At 45.9% G+C, this 15,241-nt stretch overlaps 1 protein-coding gene across 1 annotated transcript in view; it reads right to left on the bottom strand.

The window, feature by feature from the left end:
* Positions 1–14,475, bottom strand: part of SLC16A10 (solute carrier family 16 member 10) — a 201,986-nt gene extending 187,511 nt beyond the window's left edge. Inside the window, exon 1 of the mRNA XM_063917141.1 lies at positions 13,555–14,475. Within this exon, the coding sequence (XP_063773211.1) occupies positions 13,555–13,945 (391 nt within the window). The 5' untranslated portion in view covers positions 13,946–14,475. The remainder of the gene's footprint in view (positions 1–13,554) is intronic.
* Between the last annotated feature and the right edge of the window lie 766 nt (positions 14,476–15,241).

Below are 15,241 nucleotides of genomic sequence, written 5' to 3'. Positions count from 1 at the left end.
CACCCTGGTCCTTGGAGACAGGGTTATCAGCCGATGCATCTGATGATGCGATCCGGACCACTTGTCCAACAGATCCCACTGAAAGATCCTTGCATGGAACCTTCCGAATGGAATTGCTTCGTAAGAAGCTATCATCTTTCCCCGGACTCGCGTGCAGTGGTGCACCGACACCTGTTTTGGTTTTAGGAGGTCTCTGACTAGAGATGACAACTCCTTGGTCTTCTCCTCCGGGAGAAACACCTTTTTCTGTTCTGTGTCCAGAACCATCCCCAGGAACAGTAGACGCGTTGTAGGAACCAGCTGCGACTTTGGAATATTCAGGATCCAGCCGTGCTGTTGTAGCACTTCCCGAGCTAGTGCTACTCCGATCAACAACTGTTCCCTGGACCTCGCCTTTATAAGGAGATCGTCCAAGTACGGGATAATTATAACTCCCTTTTTTCGAAGGAGTATCATCATTTCGGCCATTACCTTGGTAAATACCCTCGGTGCCGTGGACAGACCAAACGGCAACGTCTGGAATTGGTAATGACAGTCCTGTACCACAAATCTGAGGTACTCCTGGTGAGGAGGGTAAATGGGGACATGCAGGTAAGCATCCTTGATGTCCAGTGATACCATGTAATCCCCTTCGTCCAGGCTTGCAATAACCGCCTTGAGCGATTCCATTTTGAACTTGAACCTTCTTATATAAGTGTTCAAGGATTTCAAATTTAAAATGGGTCTCACCGAACCGTCCGGTTTCGGTACCACAAACATTGTGGAATAGTAACCCCGTCCCTGTTGAAGGAGGGGTACTTTGGTTATCACCTGCTGGTAGTACAGCTTGTGAATCGCCTCCAGCACCGCCTCCCTGTCTGGGGGAGTAGTTGGCAAGGCTGATTTGAGGAAACGGCGAGGGGGAGACGTCTCGAATTCCAGCTTGTACCCCTGAGATACCACTTGTAGAATCCAGGGATCCACCCGTGAGCGAACCCACTGGTCGCTGAAGTTCCGGAGACGGGCCCCCACCGCACCTGGCTCCACCTGAGGAGCCCCAGCGTCATGCGGTGGACTTAGAGGAAGCGGGAGAGGACTTTTGTTCCTGGGAACTTGCTGTTTGGTGCAGCTTTTCCCCCCTACCTCTGCCTCTGGGCAGAAAGGACGCGCCTTTAACCCGCTTGCCTTTCTGAGGCCGAAAGGACTGTACCTGATAATACGGTGCTTTCTTTGGCTGTGAGGGAACATGGGGTAAAAATGTCGACTTCCCAGCCGTCGCTGTGGAAACGAGGTCCGAGAGACCATCCCCAAACAATTCCTCACCCTTGTAAGGCAAAACCTCCATGTACCTTTTAGAATCCGCATCACCTGTCCACTGCCGAGTCCATAATACTCTCCTGGCAGAAATGGACATTGCATTTATTCTAGATGCCAGTTGGCAAATATCCCTCTGTGCATCTCTCATGTATAAGACTACGTCTTTAATATGCTCTACAGTTAGCAATATAGTGTCCCTGTCAAGGGTATCAATGTTATCAGACAGGGAATCTGACCACGCAGCTGCAGCACTGCATATCCATGCTGAAGCAATAGCCGGTCTCAGTATAATACCTGAGTGTGTATATACAGACTTCAGGATAGCCTCCTGCTTTCTATCCGCAGGCTCCTTTAGGGCGGCCGTATCCGGAGACGGTAGTGCCACCTTCTTTGACAAGCGTGTGAGCGCTTTATCCACCCTAGGGGATGTCTCCCAACGTATCCTATCCTCTGGCGGGAAAGGGTACGCCCTTAGTAACTTTTTGGAAATTACCAGTTTCTTATCGGGGGAAACCCATGCTTCATCACACACTTCATTTAACTCTTCAGAAGGGGGAAAAACCACAGGTTGCTTTTTCTCCCCAAACATAATACCCTTTTTTGTGGTACCAGGGTTAATGTCAGAAATGTGCAACACATTTTTCATTGCCGTAATCATGTAACGGATGGCCCTATTGGAATGTACACTAGTCTCATCGTCGTCGACACTGGAGTCAGTATCCGTGTCGACATCTGTGTCTGCCATCTGAGGTAGCGGGCGTTTTTGAGCCCCTGATGGCTTTTGAGACGCCTGGGCAGGCACGAACTGAGAAGCCGGCTGTCCCACATCTGCTATGTCATCAAACCTCTTATGTAAGGAGTTGACACTGTCACGTAATTCCTTCCACATATCCATCCACTCAGGTGTCGACCCCGCAGGGGGTGACATCACATTTATCGGCACCTGCTCCGCCTCCACATAAGCCTCCTCATCAAACATGTCGACACAGCCGTACCGACACTCCGCACACACACAGGGAATGCTCTGACTGAGGACAGGACCCCACAAAGTCCTTTGGGGAGACAGAGAGAGAGTATGCCAGCACACACCACAGCGCTATAAATCACAGGGATGTACATTATAATGAGTGATTTTACCCTATAGCAGCTATATATATATATAGTATTTGCGCCTAAATTTAGTGCCCCCCCTCTCTTTTTTACCCTATTGAGCCTGGAAACTGCAGGGGAGAGCCTGGGGAGCGTCCTTCCAGTGGAGCTGTGAGAGGAAATGGCGCCAGTGTGCTGAGGGAGATAGCCCCGCCCCCTTCACGGCGGACTTCTCCCGCTTTTTTTATGGATATATGGCAGGGGATTTTACACATATATAGTCTTAATGACTATATTATGTGTATTTTTTGCCAATGTAAGGTAATCTTATTGCAGCCCAGGGCGCCCCCCCCCCCCCCCAGCGCCCTGCACCCATCAGTGACCGGAGTGTGAGGTGTGCATGGGGAGCAATGGCGCACAGCTGCAGTGCTGTGCGCTACCTTAATGAAGACCGGAGTCTTCAGCCGCCGATTTCCTGGACGTTCTTCTTGCTTCTGGCTCTGCAAGGGGGACGGCGGCGCGGCTCCGGGACCGGACGACCGAGGCTGGGCCTGTGTTCGATCCCTCTGGAGCTAATGGTGTCCAGTAGCCTAGAAGCCCAAGCTAACTGCAAGCAGGTAGGTTCGCTTCTCTCCCCTAAGTCCCTCGTAGCAGTGAGTCTGTTGCCAGCAGATCTCACTGAAAATAAAAAACCTAAATATACTTTCTTTTCTAGAAGCTCAGGAGAGCCCCTAGTGTGCATCCAGCTCGAGCCGGGCACAAGATTCTAACTGAGGTCTGGGGTAGGGTCATAGTGGGAGGAGCCAGTGCACACCAGGTAGTCCTAATTCTCTTAAGAGTGCCCAGTCTCCTTCGGAGCCCGCTATTCCCCATGGTCCTTACGGAGTTCCCAGCATCCACTAGGATGTCAGAGAAATATATCTCTGCGCCTAAATTTATGTGCCCCCCCCTCTCTTTTTTACCCTCTATTGCACCTGTATACTGCAGGGGAGAGCCTGGGGAGCGTCCTTCCAGCGGAGCTGTGAAGAGAAAATGGCGCTGGTGTGCTGAGGAAGAAGGCCCCGCCCCCTCAGCGGCGAGCTTCTGTCCCGCTTTAATGTGTAAAAAATGTCGGGGGCTCGGACATATATTCAGTCCCAGACTGTATATATGTCTATTTTTGCCAAAAAGGTAATTAATTGCTGCCCAGGGCGCCCCCCCCAGCGCCCTGCACCCTACAGTGACCAGAGTGTGCGGGTGTGCTGTGGGAGCAATGGCGCACAGCTGAAGTGCTGTGCGCTACCTTAAGTGAAGACAGGAGTCTTCAGCCGCCGATTTCGATGTCTTCATGCTTCTGCTGCTTCTGTACTTCTGGCTCTGCGAGGGGGGCGGCGGCGCGGCTCCGGGAACGGACGATCAAGGTTAGGTACCTGTGTTCGATCCCTCTGGAGCTAATGGTGTCCAGTAGCCTAAGAAGCGCTATCTAGCTGCCGTGAGTAGGTTTGCTTCTCTCCCCTCAGTCCCTCGTAGCAGAGAGTCTGTTGCCAGCAGAAGCTCTCTGAAAATAAAAAAACCTGACAAAATACTTTCTTTTCTAGCAAGCTCAGGAGAGCCCACTAGGAGCACCCAGCTCTGGCCGGGCACAGATTCTAACTGAGGTCTGGAGGAGGGGCATAGAGGGAGGAGCCAGTGCACACCAGATAGTACTGAATCTTTCTTTAGAGTGCCCAGTCTCCTGCGGAGCCCGTCTATTCCCCATGGTCCTTACGGAGTCCCCAGCATCCACTAGGACGTTAGAGAAATAATATTTTCATTGCATTTAATCTTCTTATCTCACTGAGAAATTCAGTTAAATATAATAATTACTAACAAAATTTGATGAGCCTGATGCAGTCGGAAGTAACAAACATTTACTTGCCCATATGCAGAGATGTACTTATTACAAGATACAACGTTATCAGGGTGCACCTGTTTGCTGACAGGAAGCATCATCAGTGTGCACTTGGACCTGCCCTATGCTAGGTGCAAAATATGAGCCTCTAAATAGGCGCCTATACTCTTACGCCTGATCTGTGCGGACACTCCCTCACTGAACTTTGCCTCTAGTATAGATGTGATGGAAATGTGTATGACTGTGCATTGCCCATACTTGCGTGAGCGCATTTTCAGAGTATGTACAGTTAAATTAATGAAAGCTATGCTCCACAAATGGGTGGGCATTTATCTCTGCATTTGCCCCCTGTCTACCATCTGACAACTTGAATCCATATACACTGTAAGCTAATGAACAGGGCCCTGCTACCTCTTTGTCTGTTATTATCCAGTCTCATTTTATTCCAGTTTTGTCCCAAATTGTACAGTACAGTGGAATGTGCTGGCACTGTATAGATATTAATACATTTCTGGCTCTAATAGCTAAAAGTAGATACACTGTCTCACTCACCACTAGTATTTGCTTGAGGAATAATATTAATTTGATGCCAGTACTGCTGGTCAGCCCTCTCCAAACAGTGGGCAGCAATACTTTCTCAAAAGACTGTGTTTGTGTCTGACCAGGGAGCTTTCAGTGTAGTTTGCATGTTGTCCTCATGGGTTTTCTCCCATGGGCCAAAAACATACAAACATACTACAGTAGTAGGTTAACAGTTAACTGTGTTATACTGTATCTCTAAACTGGCCTTGGTGTGTCTCTGTGCCTGTGAGAGAGATATCAGATTGTAAGATCTGCTGCGTAAGGGACTGATGTGAATGACTCACCATTTTCCATACAGCACTGCAAACTGTATGCTGGTGGTATATTATTTATTTATTAACAATTTCTTATATAGCGCAGCAAATTCCGTTGCGCTTTACAACTGGACACAATGATAGGACAAAACTGGGTAATAATAAACAGTCATAGAGGTAGGAGGGCTCTGCTCTCAACCTTACATGAATAAACACAATAATACGACAACAAATACAATACAACAGTCTCCATTATTTGGGTAAAACTTCCCCGATCAAGACACTCTGGGGGAGATTCAAATGTTTGAAAAGTCAGTTGGGTGTCTGTTTTTTCCTGTCTATTAGATAGGAAAAAACAGACACACGACCGACTTTTCAAGCATTTGAATTCCACCAAAAGACAGATGTCTGTAAAATCCTGTGTATGCGGTAAGAATTGTACATTTTATTTTACATAATGACATCAGATGGGAAAGATGCCAATAATCACATTCCCGCAATCCCCGGATTCCATATCTGGGCTGCCGTGTCTCTTATATCCTCAGTAAGATATTTTATATTGTCTCAGTAAATGTGTTTGTTAGCATTACATCGTTTATTATGATTTCTATGAATAGTGCAAGTAGGTCCAAAAGATAATAATAATAATAATTTTATTTACATAGCGCAAGGCGCTATTGATATTGATCTCAATAAAGTAGTCTTTATAAATATATAATAAACATACTAAAAATAACCACCTCGTTTATTTCACTGTATATATAAAGTAAGTAGCTTCTACCCGTGTCTTCGCCCACGTGTATTTCGTATTTAATGCAGATATCAATGTTAGAGCCTCTCTGCATACAATATTTGTCATTTTGAATATATTGCTTTCAGCGCAAGTACAAAGATCTCTGCTTGTACTGCTTCAGGAACAGGCAACATAAAGCATGCGAAAGCATACAGTTCTTAAGTCCACCCTTACTTTACGTCGAGAGTCTGACCTTACGACATGTTGATTGTCATAGCAACGTAGACATTTACTGAAGTCTCTTAAACTGGAAGGAAGAGTTAATGGGAATTAGAGGAATCAATACATTGTCACATTTACTGCATCCTGCCAGTGGTCTTTATAATGTTTCTTTGAAGAGATTTCACTTTCAGTCGTGTCCCATTGCACAATTTAGGTGGATTCAAGTTTATCAGTATTATTGGCACACCAACTTTCAAGGTTATGTGCGGCTAATCCTGATGCTGATAAGAGTGTTTAGGAATTCAGGAGGACAGCGCACTGCATCTTCTACATTCATGAGTGTTTATAGAATTGTAAACTCTTATCTCCCCTAGAATCCGCTCTAATATATCATTGTTAATAGGGTGAACTTGTTCGTTCTTGGGTGCAAGGATCACACCTTTGCTTATCTCTTGCATTGATGATGCCAATAAATTTTGTTTTCGTTATTGCTCAGCTTTAACTTGATGGTTCGAGACAAAGTGCAAGTTATTTCTAGGAGTTTCCACATCGAAATTATGCAGTTTTCATGAAAATCGGCTCAGTAGTTTTTGCGCCAACTTGGAACAAACAGACATACACAACGTTCTTATCATTTTAGTAAATAGTAGTGCACTTTTTTATGGGTTCGGTATGTATTACCAGCGGACGGGATGCCGGCAGTCTATATCCCCACAGTGGTATCCTGCCCGCCATAATGCCAGCACCGGGGCGAGCGCTAAGTCTCCTTGCAAGTTTGCTGCGCTCGCCATGCTGCAGGCTCGGTGATTCCCACTCTATGGGTGTCGTGGACCAGAATAGCCCTGGTGCACCGGGATTCCGGCTGGCGGCATTGTCAGCTGTCAGGATTTCGGTGTCGGTATCCAGGAAGCCGGGATCCTGACCACCGGCAAATTGACTGCATCCCCCTTTTTTTTTTATAACAAACCATATATTCTGATCCAGCAATTTGATGCCTCAGTTTGCAGATTCTAATACAGAACAAAACACTTACTGAAAATAAAAGATTTACTGTTTCCATGCATTATGTGCTAGCACAGTTTCCATAACTCCACTATTACAATCCAGGTTTTAGGGATAGCCATGCTTGAGTCCAGATGGTTAAATCAAATTGACTGAGGTACTAATTAAGTCACCAGTGCTCAAGCATCCTTAAAACCTTGTGCTTGCTCAGATGCCGATGGTTACCCAATGGTGATCTGCTGCTGTATTCTTGGTTGCAGCAACAGATCATAGAAGCATGCAGGAAGTGTTTATTTACACAAGACGCCTCCTGCAGCATTAGCATATTTACACACAGCAGCTGCATCCAAAGACAAAGCTGCTGTGTGACCTGCGTCCACCTCTGTATCAGCCCCTATGGCCCTATTGGTATAGTTTTTCCTCTGTCATTATCTGTAGACAAGTTATTTCTCTTTTCCTGCACACTAGCAGGACTCCCAGCCTGACTCTGGAACTTTATCAGAGCCTTTGCAATCTTCTGCACATGTACCATGTTTTGAAGATATCTCCCAGAAAATTGTTGAGAGCAGTAGGAATAGAGGAGGCCTGCTGTAGACAGGGATGGGCCATAGGCTCCCTCAGGCATTAATACACTTTTGGTGAGAGCTAAGTGGGCAGATACTATCGGCTGCATATGGTAAAATCTTACACACTGTCAGACCACTAACCCCACTTGATACCAAATCCATCCTGATTAGATGTTGATTAGGACTAGTGGTCTATTATATAGCCACAAACATTGTATTTTAGGGAATACGTGGTCTAACAGGAGTACACAACCTTTTCTGACAAAGGATAGCATTAGGTCATAGCACTCATTGGAAGATGCCACAAACAACTTAACTTGTTTAAACCAATTAAATCCATAGAATTTACTAATTGAAAAGGAGAATCATGGGGACAAGAATGAATACACTGCAACAGTCGGAGCTCCACCAAGTAAGCTGTGGTCAGCTAATACAGTGGGTATGGTCGCACCACAAATGGAGACAGCTATACCCCTTTCGTGAAATATGTTATTCTTGTTAACCATCAAAGGTGTCATTCATCACTAATTAATATCGATGGCATAAACCCATTGCTGGGAAACCATCGAATCACTGAAGGGGGTGGGGATCAGCATAATTGCAATGAGGGCAGAGTTAAACTTAATTCCCCTGTGCCAAACGCACAACCATCAACCATCGAAGCAAACCATAGATGGTTCTTAAACATGGTAGCCATCGTTATTACAGGAACACATTAACTGTCTCTAATCCTGTAGCAGCACATTCTTCCCTTTTCTCCCAATAAGAACACATTCTTCCCTTTCCTCTCTGTAGCAGCACATTCTTCCCTCTTCTCCCTGTACCTTCCCTCTCCTCTCTGTAGCAACACATTCTTTCCTCTACTCCTTGTAGCAGCACATTCTTCCTTCTCCTCACTGCAGCAGCACATTCTTCCATCTTCTCCCAACAGGAGCACATTCTACCCTCTCCTCCCTGTACCATCCCTCTCCTCTCTGTAGCAACACATTCTTCCCTCTACTCCTTGTAACAGCACATTCTTCCTTCTCCTCACTGCAGCAGCACATTCTTCCATCTTCTCCCAACAGGAGCACATTCTACCCTCTCCTCCCTGTAGCTTCACTCTCCTCTCTGTAGCAACACATTCTTCCTTCTACTCCTTGTAGCAGCACATTCTTCCTTCTCCTCACTGCAGCAGCACATTCTTCCCTCTCCTCCCTGTAGGAGCACATTCTTCCTCTCCTCCCTGTAGCAGCACATTCTTCCCTCTACTCCTTGTAGCAGCACATTCTTCCTTCTCCTCATTGCAGCAGCACATTCTTCCCTCTCCTCCCTGTAGGAGCACATTCTTCCCTCTCCTCCCTGTAGGAGCACATTCTTCCCTCTCCTCCCTGTAGGAGCACATTCTTTCCTATCTCCCTATAGCAGCACATTCTTCCCTCTCCTCCCTGTAGGAGCACATTCTTCCCTCTACTCCCAGTAGGAGCACATTCTTTCCTATCTCCCTATAGCAGCACATTCTTCCCTCTCCTCCCTGTAGCAGCACATTCTTCCCTCTCCTCCCAGTAGGAGCACATTCTTTCCTATCTCCCTATAGCAGCACATTCTTCCCTCTCTGCCCAGTGGCAGCACATTCTTTCCATCTGCCAACTGTGGTTCATTAAGCTAATTCCTCTAGCCTCTCATCTATCCTACCAGGCTCATGGATATTAAAATTAGGATCTGATTAAATAAAGCTCCTGATGTGTCTACAGGAAAATAAACAATTGTCATTTTTTATTTAACAAAAATATAAGCAATGTTTGTAATTACCATAAATGTGTGCACAAGCATATTTCACACAGGGCTACAAAAAGTGAATCAATTAAGTAAATCAGCCTTTGGGGTCTCTTCATTAATGTTAATTGAAAAGGCTGATCTTCTATCATTGCATATTGCAAAAACCATTTATTGCCATATAACCATTTAAAAAAAAAAGTCGAATTGAGATGCGGGAGCTGAGACGGGGGAGAGCCGCGGGCAGACGGGGGAGAACTGCGCTAGAGCAGTGTAAACGGAGATATATCAAAGCCGCTGCTCACAGCAGCATCCACCTGGCTCCAGCAAGCGAGACTTTGCTTGCTGGAGCTGGGTGGACGCTGCTGTGAGCGGTGGCTTTGACACATCCTCCGGCTATGTTGCCGCTGCTGTGGCGCTGCTCTCCCCCGTCTGCCCGTGGCTCTCCCCCGTCTCTGCTCCCACATCACAGCCACCGCTCACGGCAGCGTCCATCCAGCTCCAGCAAGCGAGGTCTCGCTTGCTGGAGCCAGGTGGACGCTGCTGTGAGCGGCGGCTGTGATACTCCGGCGCTGCCCTCCCCCGTCTCTGCTCTCGCATCTCAATTCATCTTTTTTTGAAGTCGAATTGAGATGGTCGAAAAGGGGGCCAAAACCTGTCGGTTTTGGCCCCGTTTTCGACACAAGCACGCGGATCGGCAGCTATTCCGCCGATCCACGTGCTTTTCGACAAGTCGAGTTCCTCGACTTGACGAATAATTTGGGGTTAGACTGAATAGGTTGGAACCCCATCCGACCTAAAAAAGTTGAAAACTGCTGTCTTTTCGACAGATGGCAGCTTTCGACTTCAATTAAATATACCCCATAGACTGTATGGGAATAGCAGTTAAACGCTACCATCCGTTGAAAAGCCTTACTTTTCACCAGTGTATAATGTCAACTTGAGACAGCATCACCCCTGTGGTGCCCATAGCCAGCAAAGGGAACCAGTGAAGCCTCTCTGGTATGCCTAGATCCCAGCCTAGTTAATTAGCAACGCACATCTACGGACACCTACAGCACATGCACCATTCTCTGTCAGCATTAGGGAACTGGGAAAAGGACGCAGAGAGGGAACATTACCAAGGTTCCTGAGGATAAAAAGTATTGATAGATACCGGAAGTACCCATGCTAGTATCACTGTGAGAAGTAAATATCACTGGTTGTGATGACTATTAATAAATAGACCCCTAAGCAAGTGATGGTTTGCAGAGTGCAAAAATATTTAAAATTAAGAAGAGCACCCGTGCTGTAAATTTTCCTATGCACTAAAAACAAACTGTCTATGCCTCTAACTTTTTTCTTTTTTGTTCGCCAAGGAATTTCTTTTTTCCTGCCTTTCCTGCACTTCCAATTAAGAAAGCATCAATATTATAATACAGTTCTAATACCATTAGCAGATAACACATGTGGTATCATATGTGAACAGAATAACCCTCAGCTGATACAAAACAACAAGAAAAAAACCCAGAGAAGACAAGTTTTACATTATTTTTTTTATGAAACCGGTAAAATTATGATTCCTAGCAGAATAGATAATGTAATCCAAGTCTCCACTGCCTTCTATTCAGTATAAACTTTTACAACATGCAGTAAGGCAAATCTGTTTAAATATAATCACACAGTGAACTTAAATAAACCTATATAAATATCCAATTAACTCAATGAGTAATGCTATTTCAGCTATAAACTGCTGCATATGGTGCATGTGGTTTCTTTTATTTAGAGGATGATGTCATATTTTTATGGAACATTTTTTTTAGAGTCTGGATGAATGGAGACTAAGTTCAGTTCTCCACCAAATATACTTGTATGCAGCCAGCGAAAAGTTGCGGCCACATTTTACAGATCTGGAGAACACATTTTTAAACATGATATTCCCCCTGGTCTATCCTAGTCTGGGAATCCATGGGAAAAAATAAATAAAGGAATTGGAGAAATAATTTACTTCCACTTGTACAAACTGTGAATTCTAGTCACTTTCTCTGACTAAACACAATATAAGTGCCTATTTATCAAGCGGATTTTTCATAAAGCTATATAAAAACTGCAGATTCTAGATAATTTTATGAATTGTTGTGATGTCCTTATAGGCTAATGCGCAGAAGGCAAATTAGCGGTGCAGACTGCAGTCCCCACAATGGGGACTATGGTCTGACCCTTATGTACTGTACCAAACTCCAAAAATCGAAGCTCAAAAGGTGTAAACCGCATTATGGGGGTGATTCCGAGTTGTTCGCTCGCTAGCTGCTTTTAGCAGCATTGCACACGCTAAGCCGCCGCCCTCTGGGAGTGTATCTTAGCTTAGCAGAATTGCGAATGAAAGATTAGCAGAATTGCGAATAGAAAATTCTTAGCAGTTTCTGAGTAGCTCAAGACTTACAAATAGCGATCAGTTCAGTCAGTTTCGTTCCTGGTTTGACGTCACACACACGCCCAGCGTTCGGCCAGCCACTCCCCCGTTTCTCCAGACACTCCCGCGTTTTTCCCTGGCACGCCTGCGTTTTTCCGCACACTCCCAGAAAACAGACAGTTTCCGCCCAGAAACACCCACTTCCTGTCAATCACACTCCGATTACTTCAACAATGAAAATTCTTTGTTCGGCCGTGAGTAAATCTACTAAGTTTTGAGCTAAAATACTTAGCGCATGCGCACTGCGTACCATGCGCATGCGCATTTTTGCCTTAATCGCTCCGTTGCGAAAATCGGCAACGAGCGAACAACTCGGAATGACCCCCTATGCCTAGAGCCGGCTCCAGAAACTGACACTGTGTACATATGCAGTTCCAGATTTCCAGAGTCTTTTACAGACTCCCTCAATATGGTGGAGGAGTAACTCGCAGGGACAGAGGTTATCTCTACCACTGTCCCCGCATGTTAAGTTTAGTAAATAGCAGGGATATTGTTATTCAAAATTAAAAAATCCGTTGTGATACAGATTGTTAATAATTGTGGCCGTGCTGCGATAACAGTATTAATACATAGGCCCCATAATGTTAAATAAATTGCACAGTGTGTTTAAAAGGAGTTGAAGCCTAAATTAAATGATTTTCCAGCAATTTGTATGGAGAACCAAATTACATGTTTTATTTATTATAGCATATATTTAGCATGTGCAAGTATTTTTAAGATGACAATTTGTATTGTAATGTTGTTTGTCAAATTCATAACCTATGTACAGAACTGTTCTTGTGTCACACTTCACCACTTTAACTTTACAACTAGGAGAAATGTAATCCACATTTTCCGCTGTTCTATTTTGGCTCACAGGCCGTTTGTGCTGGCCATATTTCTGGCTGTAAAGAGCTAAACACATGCCTGCCTCAGGGGCCTGCTGAGAGCAGATCAACGCACAGCTAAGAAACAGGAAGATTCAGAACAAGACTTAAACTATCTACAGTGTGTTTTGTCCCATGAGGAGGACACTCAGTCTAGCTTGCAGCTCACTAAAGATGTCTGCTTAAGACTGTGGAGGCATATGCAGATCTGGCACACTGCACCCATTTACACAAGTTCTAAAAATAAAACCATTCTAACTGGGGCCATATTTTGCTTCAGCTGAAACACCTACAATGTGCAAGTAGCAAGGATGTCTTATACTCAGCAATACAAATAGATACAGGTAGATAGATAGATAGATAGATAGATAGATAGATAGATAGATAGATAGATAGATAGATAGATAGATAGATAGATAGATAGATAGATGCTCAAATGACACGTATATGACACGTATAAACATAAGCATATAGCAAGTATTTCGCCCTGATAGAGTTCTGCTGTGTTATACTGTAACATAAACAAGCTCTCCCTAGGGTGTGATAATCTAGTGACTACTGTCTGTACATAAGGTGAGAATGCTTACATATAATAGTGAAATGTATATGCTATATTTGTATCCATCAATCTTTTTCATTAAAGTGATGCTGGCACGGGAACTGGGCACATGTGCCTCTGCCAACATAAGACACCAGTAATAGCATTATGTGACACTGACAGGTTTCCTGTTAAACACTGTTTATGTGTAAGCATAGAAAATTGGGCAAAGGTTTCTTAATGAAGTGAATGTTACAGTATCCCACTCCCTCACTCGGGCAGAGCACCGTGTACTGTGCCATGTCTGGACACCCGCTAGCCCCAATCACCTGTTTTAAACATGAGCTGAGGATCATCCTTGGACCCAAACTCCTGGATCAGGACCACGAAGATGACCCCGCATGCGTTCTGGATGCCAAAGACGGACCCATTGCACCACATGGCGGAGAGCATGACCATCCATCCCCAGCCACCTTCCGGGTGTACAAACTCTGTGCTGGTCTCCGGGTCCCCTGCTCCTCCAGCAGCAGCGATCTTCTTCTCCTCATCTCCCGGCACGGAGTTCCACTCCCCCCCATTCTCTTGCTTCTCCTCAGTGGTGAGGGGTGCGCTCTCCTCTGCCGCAGTTGCAGCACTGTCGTCCCCCGCCGGCTCCTCTTCTTCTGCTGCCGGGACATTGGTGGGCAGCTCTTCCTTACTCTGCGTCTTGTCTTCTGTCATCTCTGCACTAATTACACTATATTATCACACACACAGGCAGGCAATGGGCCAGAGCAGGAGGCTCACTACTACATGCACCAGGACCAAGGAGCAGTATAAGTTGCAGTCACTTATATATGAGCACGTTGCAGACTATTGCACTTCTTCCATGTGAGATCTGGTACAACAATAAAACTTGCAGCTGGTCTTATATGACGCCGGCTGTTGAGGGCACACTCACACTCCTTCTAGCATGATTTGTGCATGGAGTGCAGTTCTCCCTCCTTCCTATCTTTACCTGAGCCGCTCCTGCCCCCTCCTGTGTCCTGTGCCTCTGTCACCTCGGACACGCCGCGTGCCTGTTGACTTAATCGAGATCCCATGTTTTTTTTAAAGAATAACCTCTGTAAGAGGCGTGCCTGTCTGCGGAGGGGTGTCCCGGGGACTCCCCGCCCTCCATTGCTGGGCGCTGCCAGCCGGGAGGGGAGCTTATGTTATTATATACAGTATAAATGGCAGATAGAGCATACAGGCAGCTGCTGTACGTCTGTTTCCTACATGCAATGTAGTGTGCGAGGAGGAGGAAGGGTTTTAGGGCCGCCCACCGAGGAGAAAGTCTCCTGGACGTTGGGCTTCCTTCACAAAGCAAAGCTCTGCAAAGTGCCAGTCAGATAATATGGATTACGTATTGATCCTACAGTAGCTTCTGGTGTGACAAATGAGGCTGATAAGAGACTACAACACACTAGGACCTCATTGACATAATCATCCTGCTCCTCTTCTTTCTCTTTGCTCGATATAAGTAGAAACTATACCAGTGATGATCTCAACAAAGTGAATTATGTGTCTTTAATGTTTTCTCTCTCTCTCTCTCTCTCTCTCTCACTCTCCCATATAATGCCCTAAGTTCAGGGCCGGCGCTTCCATTAGGCAGCTTTAGGCAGCTGCCTATGGGCGCCGGGACCTGAGGGGGCGGCTCGCTGAGGATTGCTGTGAGAAAAATTCTTCTTTTGGATGGGGGACGAGGCAGGGCCACTGTGCTGAGGGGTACTTTGATATACGAGTGCTGTATGGGGTGGAAGTGCTGAGGGCGATCTCCACAGATAGATGCTGCTTCACCGGAAGGACTGCGCCCGCTGCTACACTGCTGCCCCTACGCACCCTCCATTGCCTCCAGCATACAAGGCTGTCAATGACCACATAAACTTACTGCAGCGGCTTCCCTGAACTTTGTGGTGCCATAGGATGGGGCCCGATGTCAGCTGAGAGACGGCCATGTGTCAGTGATGGTAGTGCTGGATGAGCGGAGCCCCATGT

This window comes from Pseudophryne corroboree, chromosome 4 (assembly GCF_028390025.1).
Source record: "Pseudophryne corroboree isolate aPseCor3 chromosome 4, aPseCor3.hap2, whole genome shotgun sequence".
NCBI classification, from domain to species: domain Eukaryota; kingdom Metazoa; phylum Chordata; class Amphibia; order Anura; family Myobatrachidae; genus Pseudophryne; species Pseudophryne corroboree.
This window is presented reverse-complemented; position numbering and strand designations above follow the sequence as displayed.